This window comes from Chelon labrosus (genome assembly GCF_963514085.1).
Source record: "Chelon labrosus genome assembly, chromosome: 12".
NCBI lineage: Eukaryota > Metazoa > Chordata > Actinopteri > Mugiliformes > Mugilidae > Chelon > Chelon labrosus.
This window is the reverse complement of record NC_140345.1, coordinates 21,100,004-21,119,852: the sequence shown is the minus strand read 5'-3', so window position 1 is coordinate 21,119,852 and position 19,849 is coordinate 21,100,004. Positions and strand designations below refer to the sequence as shown.

General features: G+C 41.4%; 2 protein-coding genes across 4 annotated transcripts; one reads left to right on the top strand and one right to left on the bottom strand.

The window, feature by feature from the left end:
• The first annotated feature begins 197 nt into the window (after positions 1 to 197).
• ebag9 (estrogen receptor binding site associated antigen 9) lies at positions 198 to 8,242 on the top strand. The gene is made up of 7 exons (XM_084556366.1): positions 198 to 471; positions 859 to 953; positions 1,336 to 1,417; positions 1,573 to 1,737; positions 2,985 to 3,095; positions 3,374 to 3,465; positions 4,332 to 8,242. The coding sequence occupies exons 2-7, from the start codon at positions 871 to 873 to the stop codon at positions 4,447 to 4,449; spliced, it is 651 nt and encodes a 216-aa protein (XP_084412492.1). The 5' UTR covers positions 198 to 471; positions 859 to 870; the 3' UTR covers positions 4,450 to 8,242.
• A 453-nt stretch (positions 8,243 to 8,695) lies between these two features.
• On the bottom strand, positions 8,696 to 16,178 carry sybu (syntabulin (syntaxin-interacting)). Of its 3 annotated transcripts, XM_084557567.1 has the most exons (7): positions 16,140 to 16,178; positions 15,717 to 15,903; positions 15,020 to 15,220; positions 13,233 to 13,332; positions 12,190 to 12,342; positions 10,775 to 10,930; positions 8,696 to 10,495 (listed from the first exon to the last, which is right to left on the bottom strand). In XM_084557567.1, exons 1-7 carry the CDS (start codon positions 16,161 to 16,163, stop codon positions 9,322 to 9,324), a joined length of 1,995 nt encoding a protein of 664 aa, XP_084413693.1. In that variant the 5' UTR covers positions 16,164 to 16,178; the 3' UTR covers positions 8,696 to 9,321. The 3 variants fall into 3 exon arrangements, with proteins under 3 accessions (XP_084413693.1, XP_084413694.1, XP_084413695.1); XM_084557568.1 differs by lacking the exons at positions 15,020 to 15,220; positions 15,717 to 15,903; positions 16,140 to 16,178 and adding exons at positions 13,625 to 13,661; positions 14,357 to 14,430; XM_084557569.1 differs by lacking the exons at positions 15,020 to 15,220; positions 15,717 to 15,903; positions 16,140 to 16,178 and adding an exon at positions 14,357 to 14,473.
• Between the last annotated feature and the right edge of the window lie 3,671 nt (positions 16,179 to 19,849).

Here is a 19,849-nt window from a genome sequence, read left to right as displayed (position 1 = left end):
TACATAATACAATATAATATATTATAATATATAATATAATATATTTGCAAGCTATATTTGTATGCATTGTATGATTTGAACACTCGCTCAAACAATTTAAATCAGTTGTAAATTGCGCTTTTACGAACAGTGCCTGAATGTAGCACGGTCACGTTGGCACTTCCCTATTCCTGCTCCTCCCAATTCAAAGATGGCAGCCATGGTACAGAGACGAGCGACGACACAAATTTAGTTTTGTTGGGAAACCGAATCGGGCTATAAAGCTGTTACGTGCATGGTTCGGACATGAAACCGGTAACCTTTGTACCTGCCAATATGTCGTCCTAGAAAGAGTATTAACGGGTTCAGAAATAACATGTATTTCAGTGGGCTAAGCTAGCAAGCATCGGTTAGCAAATAAATGAACTTGGCTCTTTTGCCACTCACGGAGAAAGCAGTTGGCCTGCATACGGTATTTTGACATCTTGCAAGGTGAGCATGCATTTTTATAATAGCTAATTCGTGCAAAAACCTGGCGGGAAGACATAGTTTAGTTGTGTTTTGGTGGTTAAACATAGCTTGAACTCGCGCCATCCAATGTTAGCCATAGCTCGTTCCTGTTCTCTGGTTGAAAGGCACACAATATTTAAATAAGAGTGAGCAAGTGTCACAGCTCTCCAGATTAGAGATAACCTGAACAGTTCTTGTTACATAATATTCATCTACGCCAGCACACTTGTTATGGACTGGTTTTGGCCCAGCCTGTCATTTTTACTGTTCCCTGTAGCCTGCTGTTGCTTTGCTGCACATCCTGATGAAGCAAAACAAGCTGTATTCATTCCTGCTAACCTCTAACTTTTCACTTTTCCTTTCCACCAGCTCATTTTCATCATGGCCATCACTCAATTTCGTCTATTCAAGATCTGCACATGTCTTGCAAGCCTACTTTCTTTCTTCAAAAGGTTGATATGCAGGTAAGGCCAAATGAATACATGACATTAAAACTGTACACTTGCCTGCGTGCATGCCGTTCCTGTCAAAATCTTGTAAGGCAAGTTAAGATGTGTGTGTAGTGCAACACCTAGCAGACAGGACCTAGATATGATTTTCTTTATTTTAAGTATTTGATCTAGAATTAGATATCTCTTCACATTTATGCTGAAATAACACTGAAATAGCTTGCTTTTAACGCGTGCCCTAAGATGTGGACGTTTATTATGCTCAAACCTTGGATGGTGGCACACTCTCTACACGCGGAAGAGATGTGACTTTACGGTGGTGTTTTGGATCAGTTCATTGTTGTTTTTTATGCTGACCTATTACTTCCTTTTAACTTTTTATTTTGTCTAAATACAGAAGTGGAAGGGGCCGCAAGCTCAGTGGTGATCAAATCACCCTTCCGACAACAGTGGATTTTTCATCATCTGTACCAAAACAGGTTGGTGTTGCGTCAGTCATCAGCACCTGCCCTAGGGTGTTTAGGGGCTAGCCTTTAGTATTCTAATGACATGAGTAGTGCAATTTTGCTTGTGCTGTGGTGTGAGATTTCACTCCCTCTGTACACTTGCGTTAAAGTAGTATTTTGTCGTCCAGTCTGCACAGCCAGAAATTGAAGAATGGAGCTCTTGGGATGAAGACGCTCCCACAAGTATTAAAATTGAAGGTGGCAACGGAAACGTTTCCCCTTCGCCCAATGATGGAGACGAAGAGCCCGACTACTTCAAAGACATGGCTCCCACTATCAGGAAAACACAGAAGGTATGTCCACAAACAAGGCAGCAGGGTGGTCACATGTCTCCCTGAGATGGTATTGATTTGTAAAGCTCTCTATATTAAAATATTAATTGCAGTTTCACCCATGTATGCACATTCAGAGCCCTGTGATGTCCCTATCCTAACTTTGCTCAGAGACTGAGAACAGAGTGATATTGTTTAACGTAATCCTTCTTCACACTTGGTGTTACCATGCGTTTTGGTTGATGCACATGCAACTCGGGTGACGACTCGTGATCAGATCTCAGTTCAATGTTTTATGTGCTAATGTACTCACGAAAAGCACACCCTATTATTTATTCATCTCTGCTCCTGAACTCAGATTATAGCTCTAACCGAGGACGCATCCATATGCAGATTTATGTCACTTCTGCAAACGGCCTCCTGTGAGATTGGGAAATGTAGAAATCTCCCTAATAAAAAGAAACTGATGTTGCTTGACTAAACGGAGCAGACTTTCACTAACAGTAGCACAACATGGTAACTTAACTCCACATGGCTAATTTACATACTGTACATCGGCTTAAACATGTGACCAATTATCCTAACGAATCCCATTCTTGTCACTGAATTACACTCAATATTAATTTACGCTATTAATCTCTTGTTTTTTACATTTACAGTATGTATCAGTTCACTTAATTAATAGCTACAAGTGGCTTTCAACCAAAAGACACTTCTAGCTGTCGTGTTGGAGCGTAAAGTGAACGAGGATAAACTCTATGTACACAGAGGGCGTTGAGTAGGCAGTCCTTCAGTGTGACCCAGGATGCTTTGTGCTCACTCTGCTAAAACAATGTAGCCATTTTGTGTCCCAGATCACCTCTAAATGTATTCTGCATGATCAGACCTGTGCATGTCTGAGAAAATGTAAATATAGAATATTACATGCATAACCTGGGGATTGTGTAGTATTACAGCTGTAGTTTAATTTTTTATTTCATTAAATTCTTAACAGGTGTCTGAATTGACATTGACATTGAAATGCTCGGTATAGGTACTGGTACATTTTAGAAAATAAAGGACTGGAGTATAGATTTCACCGTCAGGTTAGACGAGCAAATAAAAGGTCAGTAACCAAATCTCCAGTGTTACGTGAACATCAGCTGACTGACTGACCTGCTCTTGTCCTCACATTGTGCTTGTCTGTTCTAGTAATCGTTAAGCAGTAATGCATCGTGAAGAGTTTCACTTTAAATACTGCCCTTTTTTCTCTGCTTTCCACATTTAAGATTGTGCTGAAGAAAAGGGAGCCTTTGAACTATCTGGTGCCTGATGGCTCAGCAGGATTCTCCAGCAGACTGGCTGCATCTCAGGATATGATGACATTCAGTCCACCCTCAGTAAGTCGCACGTTGCGCAGCTTTATAGCCTGTAAATTCTCAGGCGGGCTTTCTCTGCCCCACATATCCAGAGTTTTTGTTGTTTGAAATGTTTTGGATCAGGTAGAGTTTCTACTGTAGAGTAATACAACATAAAATACAGTTCAAGAAATTGAAGGCTGAATTATGGTTTTAGATTTTGTACTATAATTTCATATAGTAAATGTGTGTGAAATGTATGCTCTTTTAGTAAAAAATCTGTGATCATGGGTGTAATCCAAAACTATTCATTGGAACAGGCTGAACTGGGAGAAATGGACAACTGGCAGGGAGACACAAATGCCTGGGAGGATGAGTCTGATGCTGCCTGGGAGGCAGAAGAAGTGCTCAGGTAACCAGAATCGAAAGCTTCTGTGCATTCAGTACATGCAGTAGATACTAGTTTAACAGCTAAACCAACCAGTTCTCAGACTGCCACATGAACAGTGCAGGAGAGAAGAAAACATTGAAACTCAATACTAAGCATGCAGTTTAACCACACAAGCTCACATAAAGCAGCCTGTAGAGACCTGGTTGTAGAAGGACAAAGTTTCCAATTCTTAATTATGAAGGGCAGAGTTTGTTGGAAAAAAAACATTAAAAAAAAACTCATATTATAGGCTTCATGGTCTTAATAAACAATTGTGTTCATTCTGAAATGGTTAACAGTTAAAACAAAAATAACCAGAATGTTTAAAGGCAACATACAATTGAGCCTTATTATTTTGAGACCTCTGCATCTTTGCATTTACACATTAGCACTGGCTCAGTAGGTGGTTTTACTAAGTGCCACATAAACAAGAAATCCTTTTGTCCAGATTTGTATTTGACAAAACAATAAATAAATGATCATTATCATTATGATCAATAATAAGTTGGTTTCCACCGACTAAAATTCAGACTTTGTAAACCTTGTTTCCAAATTAAGTTGGATGTAGGGTAGACATTGTCTCACTGACACATGCTTTGCGTTTTGCAGTGCATATGCAGCCGTTCTATAATTACACATGTAACCTGCTTTCTCTGAGTAACCTGTTGATCGTCATTTTTCTACGTGAGGAGTGTTGATTCATTTCATGGCCAGCAGGTGACAGTGTACACCAGCGTTACAACACCAGCGGCTCAAGGAGCACAACGTCCCATCTGACCTAGCTCGTGTTGACATGCTCTGTAATGACACTGCTTACAATCGTGTGTTTGTCTTGCCCATTTTAACAGACAACAGAAGATGGCTGAGAGAGAGAAGCGGTCCATGGAGCAGCAAAGGAAAAAGATGGAGAAAGAGGTTCAGAGGATGATGAAGAAGGAGCAGAAGATTGCTGTCAAGCTCTCGTAACATTTTAGAAATGCTCAGTTTTGAGCCGAAGGGATTGAGGTGGGGGCACTAAGACACTAGCTCGATCATTACTCTGTCTTTAACGTCGTCACACCAACCAGGATTATCACTGTACGCTATTTATCTTTTAGCAAACTGCCCTCCTTCTCATTCTGTTTCAACCAGCAGCCATTTTAGTCGGATTTCCAGCTACGGCAGTGTGCAGTGCATCAGTCTTGAGGGCAGATAAGACACTCGTTGTACTCACTACACATGGCAATATCATTTTGGTCTACAATCCAGTCCATTTTAGGTTAAAGGTTAGAAGCAGCTATAGAAAGCACCATTTAGATTCTGATTCAATGAGTTAGGTAGCATAGGAAAATACTCAATTTTAAGTTTTTTCCCAGGAACATTTGTAAATAAAATGGTACCTGTGCTACCTTTTGAAACTCAAATAGGGAGTACAATTCCTTATCTTTGTCTTTTTATGACCTCAAAGGACAAAGGAGTGTAAATTATTTAATGCATCACTGTATGCCAGTGACATCCCTCAGTTTGCTCGATTATTGTGTTTTTATATTTATGTTTTCATTGTCTTTTTTCTAATTAATGTCGCTCAATATTTACGTGATCTCCCTGTGCTGTGCTGTCCCCTATTACACTGGAAATCGGCGTTAGAAGAAAGCTTGGAGATTTTCAAACTTGAGTACGGATAAATTACCATAGACTAGAATCTAGCCCAACTATAAACGCTAGCTGTGGGTTCCTATGGTAATCTCATGGCTACTGATCTGCCGTTCACTCTCCGCCTTTTTTCAGCTTTTAATATTGGAGAAAATTTCCAGTCATCAGTTCATTCATTTTTTGAGGGTTGGGGGTTTGATCTTTGCTGTTAAATAGTCGATATGCTCACTGCACAGATGCCGTCTTTTATAAAACAAATCTTTCCAAAACAGTGGAATCCCAGATCCCAGACCAGATATCTTGGCCAATAATGGGTGAAGAATACATTTTTGCTTCCTTGCTCTTCTGCTGAAAACATAAAGCTGACAGCTTGAGTTGATGGTTCTGAAATAGAGTTACGAAATGGAGTTACTGGTCACTGTTGCCGTGGAAACATCGGCAGGTGGAGAAACTGAAATGTATGTAGATGATGTGATACGCTTTTGGTCCATGACTGATCGTGAATGGTTTGATGCGAGTCAGGAGAGGAAAACGTCTGTACTTAATGTTACAATTAGAAAAGCTTTGCAAATAGTGTGACCTCGCTGGGTTAATAGTTATCAAATGATTCATTGATATGTGCTGATTCAGTTAAAACTATGATGATAAATATGATGATGATCTTTGCATGGCCAGGTTTAATTGAGAGCAGATGTTTATTTCAAGGGAATTCAGAAAACTGTCTCTGTGGATGTGTTTTCTTTGGAAGTGCTCTTTCCCCCAGAGTTTTTTTCACGGAAAACAGCTTGATGTTCTGTTGGTGTTATTGTTGTTTTCGTTTTCATTTTTCACTTCTTTTTATGTTTCCCAGAAATTTTCCCCCTCTCCCCACATTGTCCCCCCCACTGTAATGTTTTAGCACAAACAAAGACATTACATGGTGTAATGAGTCTACAAGCTCAGTCCAGATTTGGCAGATTGTGTAGCTGCTGTAATAGTCCACAGGTTTTTAATAAAATGCTTGGATTCATACATCCAGAGATGAATAACTTTGGCTATACCCGTTATGTAATTTGTAAAACACTACCTACAATCGCTGTGGTAAAGGTAACATTACAGATTGAAGTTACAACTTACAGTTTCTTTATTAGCCATGCTAGCGGCGTGGGTCAGGGCTTGAACCACTGGTCCAGGCTGATATATTCAAATTTTGTTTGACATCTGTGGTCAGAAGGAGATGAACTTAAGATTAACTTCATTGATTCCTGTTTATCTTTAATTTTAATTCAAATGTCAAGCTATTCGATGTATTGCCATGAAATCTGGAACATCCATTCGTAGAGAATTGTAATAATACGTCCTCCACCTTTGTTTTATGACCACCCATGTGCAAAACTAGAGTTAGATGGTGTTAGTGCTAGTTTGAATCTTTGCATGCTAATATGCTAAAAACATGGTGAATATGGTATATGTTATTCCTGCTAATATTCACATTAGCCTTGCCTTAAGCATTAGCTCAAGCCACCAGTGTTTCACAAAGTCCCTAATTTACAGCGCCGCTTAAAAGTTTTCCACCCACAGAATTTTATACATTTTTGCATAAAAATTGTGGAGAACCTCAGAAAAAGGCTTGTTGTTCATCAGGCTGAACAATGTTATAAAACCTTTAATAGTTTGGAATCTGTAAATCCACAATCAGCAAGATTGTGAACAAATGGAGTAGATTTAAGTCAATTGTTATCCTCTATAAGGAGTGTTGGACAAACAAAGATCACTGCAAAAGCAAGATGCATTATAGTCACAAAGGAACCCAGAGTAACTTCTAAACAACTGAAGGCCTCTCTCACATTGGCTAATGTTCATGTACATGAATCCACCATCAGGAGAACACTGAACAACCATGGTGTGCATGGCAGAGTGGCAAGGACAAAGTCACTGCTGTCCAAAAAGAACAGTTCTGTCTCTGCAGTTTGCTAAACACCACGTGGACAAGCCAGAAGACTACTGGAAAAAGGTTTTGTGGATAGATGAGACCAAAGTAGAATGGTTTGGTCTAAATGATATGTCTGGAAATGAAACAACATTGCATTCCAGCATCAGAACCTCATCCCATCAGTAAAATACAGGGTGGTAACGTCCTTGTTTGGGCCTGTTTTGAGTCATCTGGGCCAAGACTGCTTGCCATAATTGATAGACCAAGTAATTCTGAATTATACCAGCAAATTCTAAAAGAAAATGTCAGGACATCTGTCCGTTGGCTGAATCTTAAGAGAGACTGAGTCATGCAGCAAGACAACGACCCCAAGAACACAAGTCGTTCTACACAAGACTGGTTTAAACGAGAACAACATGTACATTTTGGAACAGCAAAGTCCTAACCTTAATTCAATGGAAATGTTGTGGAAGGACCTGAACCAAGCAGTTCATGTAAGGAAACCCACCAAAATCTCAGAACTGAAGCGGTTCTTCACTGAGGAATGGACTAATACTTGCTTCTCTCTAGCTGGTCGGCAGTTACTGGAAATGTTTCTTTGCTGTTATTGCTGCACAAGGGGGTAACACCAGATACTGAAAACAAGGGTTCAGTTACTTTTGCACCTCACAGATCTGTAAAAATGATGAATTTTGTTCAATAAACCAATGCACAAGAATAATATTTTTGTTGAACTTTGATTGGATTCTCTTTGTCTACTTCCAGGTCCTGAAAGTAGACAAGGGAAATAAATGGGATGTTTTGAGTTATGTTTTCTGCAGAAATAACTCCAAACAGAAAAGTAGCACTGTATGTACCACATCATTCATTTGACCCCCATCATAATGATGTAACTTCTGTCTGCCTGGGGACACTGCCTGCTTGCCAAAACCTCCGAGAGACTGACCCATTTTCAAACGGGACCATGCACGTCATCAGTTTTCAGAGAGGGAACAAGCCGTGTGGTTGCAGAATCACATCCGAGTCTACAAGACTCACGTCTTCAGACTTTACCCCACTGCTGTCCAGTAATGCATCTAGCATCCACAGACTGGCGTAGGGATTACAGCATCCGATGACTCATTATTCTGATGCATTATGAAGTGATAGGTCATGGTTATGCAACTGAAGACACAGCACCATATGGCAGGAGTGAAAATGGAGTCGTCATAGCAAAGAGGCTGACTGAAAGTTCATTTAGATTTAATCAGCTTTTTCTTTAATTTTCACTTTCAGTATGTGGAGATGTTACGTAAAGTCTAAAGGCGATATTGGAAGCCTTTGTGGGTGGACTTTAATGAAGGGCACAGACAGCATTTTACAGAGAGTTCCCAGTAAAGTATCTAATGCACTCTACATTGTCAGCTCCACAACCCAGAGGATGCCTGAAAACACTGGCTAAGAAAGCTTTTACGCAAGATGTGCCGTCATGAGAACACAATGCTCGGTTGAACTTGGGTTAAGACTCTCCCCCCTCTCCCTTTTAGTTATGTGAACAACTTTAACAAATGAAACTCTCCCAGTCTTTTCTAAACATTTGAACAGACCCCTACATAAATCAAACTTTAAAGTCAAATAATTCTAGAACAAACCTGTCATGTCCGTAATATCAGGAATCCAAACACACGGTCAGAATTATCATGCTTTAATAATAAAGATACAAGGACATTTGAAGTAAACCGCCAGTATTGCACATTGCTCAGGCACATAACAAGTGTTGGTTGCTTTGAAGCATTAATTAATATCTATGAACAATACACAGGCTGTACCAAGTAAAGCTCTACTCCCAGGGAGGAAAAATGTATACACACACGCACTCCACAAAACAGTGAACTCACATTAAAGCTTTGGCTGAAGGTTTAAGGTTTCTTTTCGAACAATAACAAATTTCAGAATCCATCAAACAGAAATTAGCATTCAGTCTTCCATCTCCTAACAATCTCTCATCCTAACAAAGAACTTTTTTTTTTAAACAACAATTGGGGACACCAAAGGACAATGATAACACACAACCATCTACCCAGATGATCTGCTTATACACGGAAATGATAAATAAAATAAATATACCCTGTTAAATATAATCCCCTACTTGTCACCATCTGATTAGCTTCAACTCATGGTAACTGTACAGTGCAAAATAAAGTGTCGGAACCAAAGTAACTGCATTGATATCATCAAGTGTCAAACAAAAACAGATCTCACAAATATGCTTAAGTGCTTTTAGTTTAAAGTTAGGTGTTTGCATGCGGAAGCCATTACGCATCAGGCCTGTGAGTGACTTGACGAAGCGAGTGCAATCCCATGATGCAACAACCCCTGATTAGAGCGGCAATATTGTATACCGGAGAGCTTCCATCCACACCGTGGCGCGAGTAGAGCCAGGCCACTGTGGGTAACACTGGGGCTGCTACTGCCACCAAATCCACCAGGAAGCTGTTGCTCCAGTAACGCTTGCCGACCTCATCCAGTCCTGGTGACAGGCAACCCTCTTCTTCACCAATGTCAAAGTCCAGCTCCTCCATAAACCTTCGACTCTCCGCAGGCTCAGAGCAGTATGTGCCAGAATCGGCGGATATGTCAGGGGTCTCTGGAAGCATGCTGGACTGGGGAGGTGAGGTGGCAGGATAAGAAGTTGTGGATGTGGGTAGGGTTGGGAATACCAGAAGATTGCTTGGGGCTGACAGAGCTGCATCCCCTCCTGTAGCGCCGTGGAACTTTAACAGCTGAAGCAGCACAGCCTGCAGATCTGGAGACAATGGAGTTATGTCAGTCTGAATTTCTTTATCTTCTGTGTTCTGCTGTGAAGGTGTGCTTGAGATTGTGATGGTGGTGGGAACAGTGTTTGGTGAAGATGGTGGGAGTGCAGTAGATTGATCAGTTGGCTGTCTCTCCGACAGTGCAGACACCCCAAGCCCAGATTCTGCGCCAGCCCTCAGCTTGCCATTTGAGTCCTGACTGAAATCCACGGCAGTGGACATGAAGACCTGCTCCAAAATGTCCGCGCTGTTGGCCATCTCATCGTTTACTAGCAGCCCGCTGTCAGCCATTGCCTCCGCTCCTTGGTCTCCCAGCTCCATCCCACCCTCTTCCTCCCCCACCATCTTCTTTACACAGCTCTCAGGGCTGTCGCAGATAAAGTCCAAGGTGTTTTCGTCCTGGAGGTTGGCGCCACTTTGGGCAAGCTCCATGCTTTGCAGCAGGGACTCCAACTTCCTGTTTTGAATGTTTATGTCGATGAAGTACTTCTGTATCCCTTTATCCTTCTCCATCAGGCTGCTTTTCATGGTTTCCACCACCTGACGTAGCTGTTTGATCTCTTTACGAGCTTCTTTGAGGGACAGCTGAGCCTCCACCCGGTGACATTCCTCTTCAATCCAGTCTTCCCTCATTCTGCTAAGCTGAGCCTTAAGCTCCTCAATCTCCGTCTCTCTGATAAATAGGAATGAAAATGTTCAGTTACTTAAAGTATAGTTGAATACTCAGATACATCTCCAGTGTTGTTCTTTTTATAAACCTTATATAATGGTTATTTCCCAGTCGGGTTACACTTCACAAGATGTTAACGGTTGAGCTGAGTTGCTGCATGCAGGCATTACATCAGAACCACTGCATCACATTTCCCCCTCCCCCCGATATAACCATTATCATCTCATCTTAAAAAAAACAAACGGCTAGTGATTCAATCTCAGGAGCTACTGTGCTGCTAACCTGTCGCAAACTCTGTTCTCAGACTCCATCAGTTTGGTCTTCAGGTGTCTGATGGCAACTTCCTTCTGCTGCAGAGGGGTGAGATACTGCTCGGGATTCGGAGGCCTGATGCCATGGTTGTCTCCGCAGGAGTGGTAGCGACCCAAACCCACTCTTCTGTTGGGCATACAGACAATGATGAGTCCAGTGGAAGGCCAAGTTAAACCACCTTCAGAACTGATCATTTATCATTCCTCAACCAGACACTTTGATACAACAGCACAAGTCAATTTGACGCTTAAAAGCAAAAGCGCTTTCTGCAGAAGGTAATTAGTCTGGCTGAGAGTGTACTGTCAGAGCACATGCTCCCTGAAGCCTGGAATTACTGTCTGACACAGGATTACTGGCATGCAGGCTAGAGACTTAAAAACCCAAAATGCTGGGTTATCTGAATACAAGCAGAGTTAGCAAGGAAAGAAATTACCTTACTAGAAAAACCTGAATCTATAGCCAATTGCATTGGCATTCAAATGTTGTCTGCAAGTCCTGTGATAAGTAATTTATCATGCTCAGAGAATTGATAAAAGGATTCCCGTTTGTTTTTTTATGTAGCGGATGAGTGGGTGGATTTGGGCAATATGCAAAGCAGCATGTAAGCCCCTCTCTTCCACTAGCACAATATCCTAGCAACCTGGGATTCGTGAGGCTTTGAAGCGACCACTCTGCATCCCTGCCAGAAATAGAAACAGCCCAGGAGGAGGTAGCATGTGAGAGGAATAGCTGTCATATGACTCTTAGCCAGGCAGAGGAAAGTGGGGAGGTCTTAAAGTGACAAAATATGGAGGATGATAATGCATTTATGGAAGCTGTACCTATATAACAGGTTCTGCTATTGCGTAAAAACCCAAAGGTCTTTTTTTGTTTTTTTTTGTTTTTTTTTAATACTGCTGGAGTTAAATCTTATGAGCGGCCAACAGACATAAAGCTGAGGTAAACCTTCCAAGAAATACATAGCCAGAAGCGGCATGGTCCCAAATACTTCTGCGCTTTAGGCAATTCAGTTCTGTTCGTCTGAAAAATGTAGGACCCTGATTTTTTTCTGAGAAGTGAGGTGCACTCACTCAAATTGAGTTACGATTTGGCTCCGGTGAGTGGGGTCACTGTCTGGGTTCCATATTCCGACATTTGCTGTATTAAGTCCTCATTAATCCCAGCTACAGCCAAATCATGACCGATATAATCCCAGCCAGCTGCAAGAGGGGAAATAAACCGGAACAGTCTGAGCATAATCCACCCACCCACTCACTCACTTGTGGTTGTTTTGACACAGCAAAAGGCCAAATCTTTTAGTCTCCAAAATCTACTTGCTTCCCTTGGAATTGATTACATTCTGGACTTCCTCAAACAGACAAATCCATAAAATCTATGTTTGGTACCTGGAGGTGGGACTGGAGTGGCAGCTGCTGCTGTTGGTTGAAGACGCGATCCTGGGAGGAGTCCTGCAGGGAGCGTAGAGCTCTGCATCGCGGTTGGCTGTTGGGCTCCCGGCTGGTTTGAACACTGGCAGTGATCGGATGTGAGTGCCACGACTTGATCAAAGAAAATTAAAATATTAATAACTGAAGCATTAGTCACTGAAAACTAGATTGAATGTTTCATAATGATCACTTTTGTCCGTTAATAACCTGAAGCACAAATCAAGGGTTTTGAACTTTTTCTCTAATCTAATTTTTGGCAAGATATTTGATCACTGGAACATGCGATAAGTTCTGTAGGAATAAAAGTGATCTGAATACACACTGCTCTTTGTCTTGACGTCGGCAGCCTAAGACGTAGCAACCACTGGTGCAAGCATTAGTCCTATGTGTTTTTGGTTTGGTATATATTTATTTTGTCAAATCTTTATCTTAAAATTTACTGATAAATGAAGTAGTAAAATAAGTGGAATAAGTGGAATGTTCTGAATTGCAGCGGAGGTTCTGTCAGTGTCAACAAAACCAAAGTGCATTTACTCCTTCCACGTCTGAGTGTGCTCTCCATTTGCAAATAGGAAGATGGCTATTGTATTGTCATTAGCCTGTCTTCACATGACAAGCAGTGTTTGGCACAGTTCTTTGAGCTGCCGCTTTCTAAAGAGTATCAGTGCTCCATTTGCCAGTCAGTGGACAACATCATCTTCAAATGGCTTTGTAAGAGCAAGATAAGAGTAATTGTGATGGTTGGCTGCTGCAGTTAGCTACTGCTGTATGATTTCTATGCTTTGAGTGCATTGCTTAGGCTAGTGTAGCTTTCCATAAAGAAGCGATCCGAGTCGTTAAAGTCCTACACAAAATATAGATTTTGTGTTAGGGTATCTGGAAACACATGGTGCAGTCTAATGTAACAGCACAAACACATTAAAGAAAAGTTCAAGTACCTCAAATTTGTGCTCTAATGCAGTACTTTAGTAGCGTATAAATTATGTTTAACACCACTGTACCTGCGTGACGGAGCCTTCTTTCCAACTGAATGGGAAGTGTGGCTCTCCCTGGTCTTTAGGCTGCCTGTGCTGCTGGAGGAGCTAAAGTCTGCCTCACTACCTGCGGGGCAGAAGCGTCAATGTGTTAGCATGCTAGCTGGCTTAAAAAAAAAAAAAAAATGCAGCATTTGAAAGAGGATATAACATTATTCTTTAAACAAGAAGTTGTAATGATAATAACTTTTGCTTCTTGGCCTGACCAGTAGCCTATTGTGACTAATATAGGCCGTTAGCAAGCTTTGGCTAATGTTAGCAGACTTTCAATAGATTTCTGACTTTGAGTCTTTTCAACTTGTGCTAATCTTACATGCCAAATGTCTACAGTTTAACGTTTTAGTAGTTTTAATTGTTACCTGCTTGTTGTTCCATTCCACTTGCTTTCGGTGTCTGCTGCTATGAAAAACTTATTTTTTAATAATTGAATAATGTTAAATCAAGTCAAACAGCTGAAATCCTGCTAAGTATAGTTAGCTAGGCAAATCACAGCAGGATTCGTTTTGTGTTTAGAGATTTGCCAGTAAAGCCTCCTTTAAACCACACACAAATGTATTTGTAAGAAATTAGTTTTTTAAAGTATTAATTGGTAAAAAGTGAGATAACCAGAGATATTTTCCTTTAAACATGGAATTTAACTACATTTAAATTCTCAAACTGGTGAACATTTGCATTTTTTCAGTATTAGAATATTGGTTAAAAGGTTAATATAAATCATTAAAAACATTAAATGAAACTAATCAACTATTTTTCAGATTGCCATCCATCAAGAAAATTCTTCATCCTGTTCCACAAGTTTCTACTGCAGAATCAAGTTCAAACTTTCTTTAAGGAGGACTTCATCAATCTTTTTAGGTGAGTGACCTTTTTTTTCTCAACTAATGGGAGCTCAAAGATAAACGCCTTGTGATCACAAGGATCTCAATACTATTGACTCAGCAATTTTGCAGATACTGCGTTTACAAAATCTGCTTAAAAGCTGCAAGACAAACACTTCACAGGCAACCTCAGCTGTAGTTGTTGAAGCAGAGAAAAGCTAGCCACACAAATACTGTGCTGAAACGATGTAAAGACTCCACTTAACGTCATACCTGAGTAGCATCTTTTTCCATCAAACAAAACCATAGTAGTGTGTCCAGTGATGACTGTGACAAGCAAATAGCTTAAAAATAAGTGATCCTCCACCAGTTGGTGTGTCAAATGAGAGCCTGTGCACATTCAATCAGTGTAGTAGCCTCCTTCTAATCAGCCTAATTGGCTAAGCTCCCAAACCATTCCCTCAGCCAATCAGCTTTCTTACTCTCTGACTCAGAATCAAGCAGGTTTTCCCTCTTTCCCCCGGGTGAAAAGGGAGGATATTAAATTTTGAGATCAAGACTGTGCGTTTTTTCTGAAATGTGTTAAGAGAGCACAAATGACACTCCAGTTATTATTATTCCCCTTTTAGGCAAGCAGCTGCGACCCTGCCTGTGTTTGTTCATGCCTGGAAATCTGTTAGCTGCTGACATGTGACAAATACACTGTTATTTTACTTTGGTCTATGGGGAGCCACTGGCATGCACAAGTACATGCAGTATATGCAATGTGCTGTATAGACATCAGTGTATGTAAAAATAATCATTCATGTTTAATCAACACCGAGAAATCTAGACACAGGATCAGATCTTAATAGTGCAGACCTAAAGTAACAATTCCAAGATTTAAGATTTTATTGAGCAACGGGATTTTATCTTTGTCTCCGTACTCTCCTTTACCTCTGGCTTTCATGGCCGACCTCAGCTCCCTCTTGTGCCTCGGGGCGCTCCGTGCCTCGCCGCTCCACTCGGCCATCACCCTCACCCGCTTCACTTTGGTCTTGCGCTCGGGGAGTACGGGCGATCCGTGGGCACTCTGCTCTGAGCCTGACGGGGTTTTGGAGGGGGACACAGACTGACTAGTGGGGCAGCCGGTGTCATCTATTGTAGACAGGCACACAGACAGTAATAGCCGGGAACAGGCAGCGCAGGGAAGGCAAGCGAACACAAGCAGTCAATCAGAGCTCAAGGTTCAGCTCCGGGAGTTTTTTTGTTTTTTTTTAACAGATAGCACAACAGCCTTCACAACTATTTGTCATTTCTGTAAAGTTGTTGTAAAGTGGATTATGTGTTCACGCATAGGTACTTTTTAAAGTGTAGTGCTTGCTGTATTTGATAATACAGGCCAGCTTCAGCTAACATAAAATATACATGGTTGCATTTTTTATCCCATCTTGCATAATCCTTGCTTACTTGCCGAATTAAAGATTTAAAGGCATTCATCACACATACACCATGGCTTTTCTGTTCAACCAACCAACAGGGGCACCATTATACAAGCTTGCACCCTGATACCCTGGTGCTGGTTGCTCAGAGTATCTGAGGTATATATGACGTTTCAACTCGGCTATCCTTTTATTGGATCTGAACGTCTTACCAGAGCAAAAACTGTTGGTGCTGATGGTTCTCTTGGAGTGGTCCGAGCTCATGTCACACTCCTTGCCCTCCTCCTCTGAAAAGGGGGAATCAGACAGAGGCGATCCCTTGTCCTTTGGCCGGAACGGATGGAGGACCAGACGTGGGATGCGGCTGCGGGGGCTTCCTTTCTCTGATGACTTCTTTTCCTGTACAAAGCAGGGTTTGTCACAGCAGGGGGCAGGGGTATAGTGCTGTGAAATATACCTAAACTTTTTTTTTATTTATTATTGTTAACATATTTACTTCTGCGCACATGGTTGACCTCACAGATTACCTATTTTTGTCTTTGCCACATTGTTGCAAAAGAAAATCTAAATCAATATGGGGGCTGTCGGAGCATTCAACATTCACAAATGTGTCCAGCAGCAATGTTAAGACTCACCTCATATTCTTGGAATGGTCCCATTGTGCTTCACACAGCGTTCTCCCCTAACGGAGACAAAAAAAATCAGGCGAGTCTGTTTTTTCTGTGGCGCATTTTGACATGAAACCCTTCACAAACAAGAGCACTCTGACTGAACTCATGTTACGTCACTAAATACCACACAACGCACACTCAGATCCACATCCGGCCTGGTACAGATGGCACAAGATGCCCACAGCTGGCAATGACACAGAATTTATGACCTCATGAAACAAACAAACAAACAAACAAAAAATGCTAAAAATAGGGAGACTTATGTCAATCTGGAACCAAATGAAAGAGCAAATAAAGAGGGAGATAATTCCATAAAAACAGAGTCTATAGCTTGCAGCTAGGTCACGGTGGTGCTGTAAGCTCAGTCCTAGCAGTCCGCTTACATACTCACAGAGATCCCACTGGCATACTGATGTTAGCAGTATATTTTAAAATCTGTTTTCCATGCTTAACATTCTGATAGTTGTAAGGCAGCAGTAAAGGCAGATCGGCCTGTTTACAGGTAAGCTGTTGCATAAACACACATTTTGCCAGAGAATGGTGCTAGATGAAATGCCGTAGGATTAAGGTTTTAACAAATCATCTCCTGGGGAAAATACTTGGTGGCGTCAGGGGATCAGCAAAGTGGTCTGATACATCATGTGGGAACCATGAATGTCTGTGTCATAGTAAACTGGTGGTGGCGCTACAAGAAAAGTCTAAAGATGATTATTAAAATGTATCCTATCTAATAGGTGTCAAGATTTTTGTAGCTAGGGGAAAAGTCATGGGATAATATTAATAGGATTCAACCTCTGGGGATCATGAAAAACCGTACAAAGTAGTTGTCAGGCTATTTGAATCTGAAACTAAGTGATAGAGTGACAACAGAGCAACATTGCTGTGCGGCGGTGTGGCTTTAGTACATAATAAAGGCAAATATATGATGGCGATAGATATAAAATAACTCAAATTAACTCTGCGGCTTTTACAGTGTTCAGATTTCAGACTCTGTACAGCTATGAAGAAAAAACACAGGTGCTATTCTGTTTATATTTGGATCTATCCTTATTATTATTTTATCAGTGTCATCCCAGATTAGGATGACAATGTTATCTGGCGCCTGTGCCAAAACTGTGGGGCTTTCTGCCCAAAGCTACAAAGTATGCATCACAGGGCGGTGATATACCCTCTTTTAAAAGTCTTTCAAGTAGAAACCAATGTCAGAAGAGTCTAACACTGAACTTTTTTTTGTATGTGAACACTTAAACAAGAAAGAAACATTTTTTATTGATGCTTTTAGAGCTAAATAATGCACATCTTCTTCTTCATGCTCGAATAAAATGCATACAGTCACTTCACTTCCTCTTGCCCGCTGATGGCTTCCCAGCGCCTTCTCCTAAGGGGGTCAGTTGCGTAAGGGCGTACATGTTTTGTTTTTCTTCTTTTCTTTTTTCGCATTACAGATGATGTAACTGACCCCAAGGCCTGTGTGCTGCTGTCGCGTCAGTGAATCCAAACCTGTCTTCCATGCCTACATCCAAGTGGTACCTTTTTTTTATTTTATTTTTATTTTTTTACCTAAATTGATGTCAGTCCTGCCTTGATCATGTTCCCCGGACAGCCCTTCAATTAATAAAGAACTAATATCACCACTTACCGACCTAATATTATGACCTAATATCCTTTTATGAGCAGCCCGGTCTTCAAATCCATCTTTTTCAAACCACCAAGGCCCAGAGAGCATTGCTAAAATAGATCAGAGAGTCGTGGGAATCAAAACTCCACCTTCCGTTTATCTGACTCAAAATTAGATTTTCGTTCCGGGCAGCCCTGCGCCACCTCTCCCACAGTTTCATTTTTGTTTTCAAGCATCCACGCTCTCATCGTGCTGGCAGTGTGCAGCCTGGCACGCCAGCATGGCAGAATCAGATTAAAGGCACCAAACAAGGCCAAGCAGCCACAGCCGTGCCCTAGCAACAGTCATAGCAACCGAGGGTGAAAGAAAGAAAAAGATGCAAGGAGGACTCGAGCTGGATGGAACCAATTATGAATAAATCTGTACGTAGTGTGGGCTTCTGCTGCTCATCCTCAGACACGTTCCCTCGCTGGGTGAATATCGAGAACGTTCTGAGGTGATGTGTGGGTGTTGCCATTCAGCTTTTGTTTTTCCCAGACTGAATGAACAGCCTGTCCTTGAGCCAGCATGTGTTGTTAAGGGAGCGTCATGCACAAAACCAAATGCTACTGGCTTGCTTTGTGTAGTCCCAGTGTATTGCAGTCAGTAAAGGGCGAAACAGAGCATTTTATAAAACAGAAAAGCGACTAATAGTGATGAAAATGGGGCAAAGATAAATGATAGATGTGGATGGAATGAAATAAGAGCTGAGCGGATGAGATAAGTGATAATTCCATCAAACAGGGTGTGGTTGAGAGGAGAGAGAGGTGCTTGGGCTTTTAGCCACACCAGCCTTGTGACTCTAGGGAGGGCAGTGCTGCCAGTCGGACCTGACTGAACTATCTCAACATAAATTTGGACGAACTGCCGTGAAACTCTGGGTGAATGAATGCCTCTGGCTCTTTGGAGATCCACTGGCTTTTTAAATGGAGATGTATCATTTTGAGATTTGCAGTTTTGACCGAAATTTCTCAGTACCTAATAGTTTCTTTGTCCAATACTTGGAAGATAATGACATTCCCATCTACCTAAGCTCTACGTACACTGCTGCAGCTACTGCTAAATTGGTAAATCTTAGCATAACAACATGCTCCTTGGGCTCTTTCACCATCAAGGTTATGAATTCATAGACTGTATGGCATCCTGAAGCCAAATGAAGAGTCATCTTCTGCTGTTTGTTCTGGTGCCTGGATAAAATACGCTGATCAGTAATATCAGCTCGTAACCTGAAACTCCGTGTAGAGTCTGTAAGGTAGGATTATCCACTTGGTTCTCTGCTTGACTCCAGACAAAGTTGACTGGCTACCCGCTGAGTAAAAGGCTAATCGTGATCTAAGTTGCAAACACGGGATTTTCGGCTTTCACGAGCAACAAACAACCCAACATGCCTGCACACATGATCCATAATCTCTCCAAAAAAAATAAAAATGTATCCAAACATGAACTAATGAGCGGGGCACTGATTTAGTTGGTAATACTAGGAATTGAAGGCTGTCTGAGCTTGAGTGGAGGCTTAAAGACTTGTTTACCAGCGTCCCACTGACAGTGTCCCTCATCCAGATGGTCTACTTTTTAAAACAGCGTGGAGTGGGCGTCGATAATAATTCCCTTAATCCACGCTGAAGTACATGCTTTCTAATGTTGATCATGCACACGGACTAATGACATCAGCCCCATGACGCAGCCGGTACATTTGCACTGGTGATGTGCTTATTAATAGATGGTCAGACGTTTGATTTCAGTGAAGGCAGATGCTGGTGAACTTTCAGAAGAGGTGATAACACAGACTCACGCACCATCCACAACTGGACGGTGTGTGAGTCTGTGCAATCACCTATTTTGGAAAAAAACTGAAAGATTACATTGTCTTCAGAGCAGCACCTTGTTTGCAACACTTCTTTTAAGCTCAGCAGACTGCATCATCATTGCATGATTTTCTGCTTTCTGCAGCCAATACGGAATTCCATCAAATATATTGATCATTTGATTATTCCGCTGTTGCTTACATTTGAAAGAA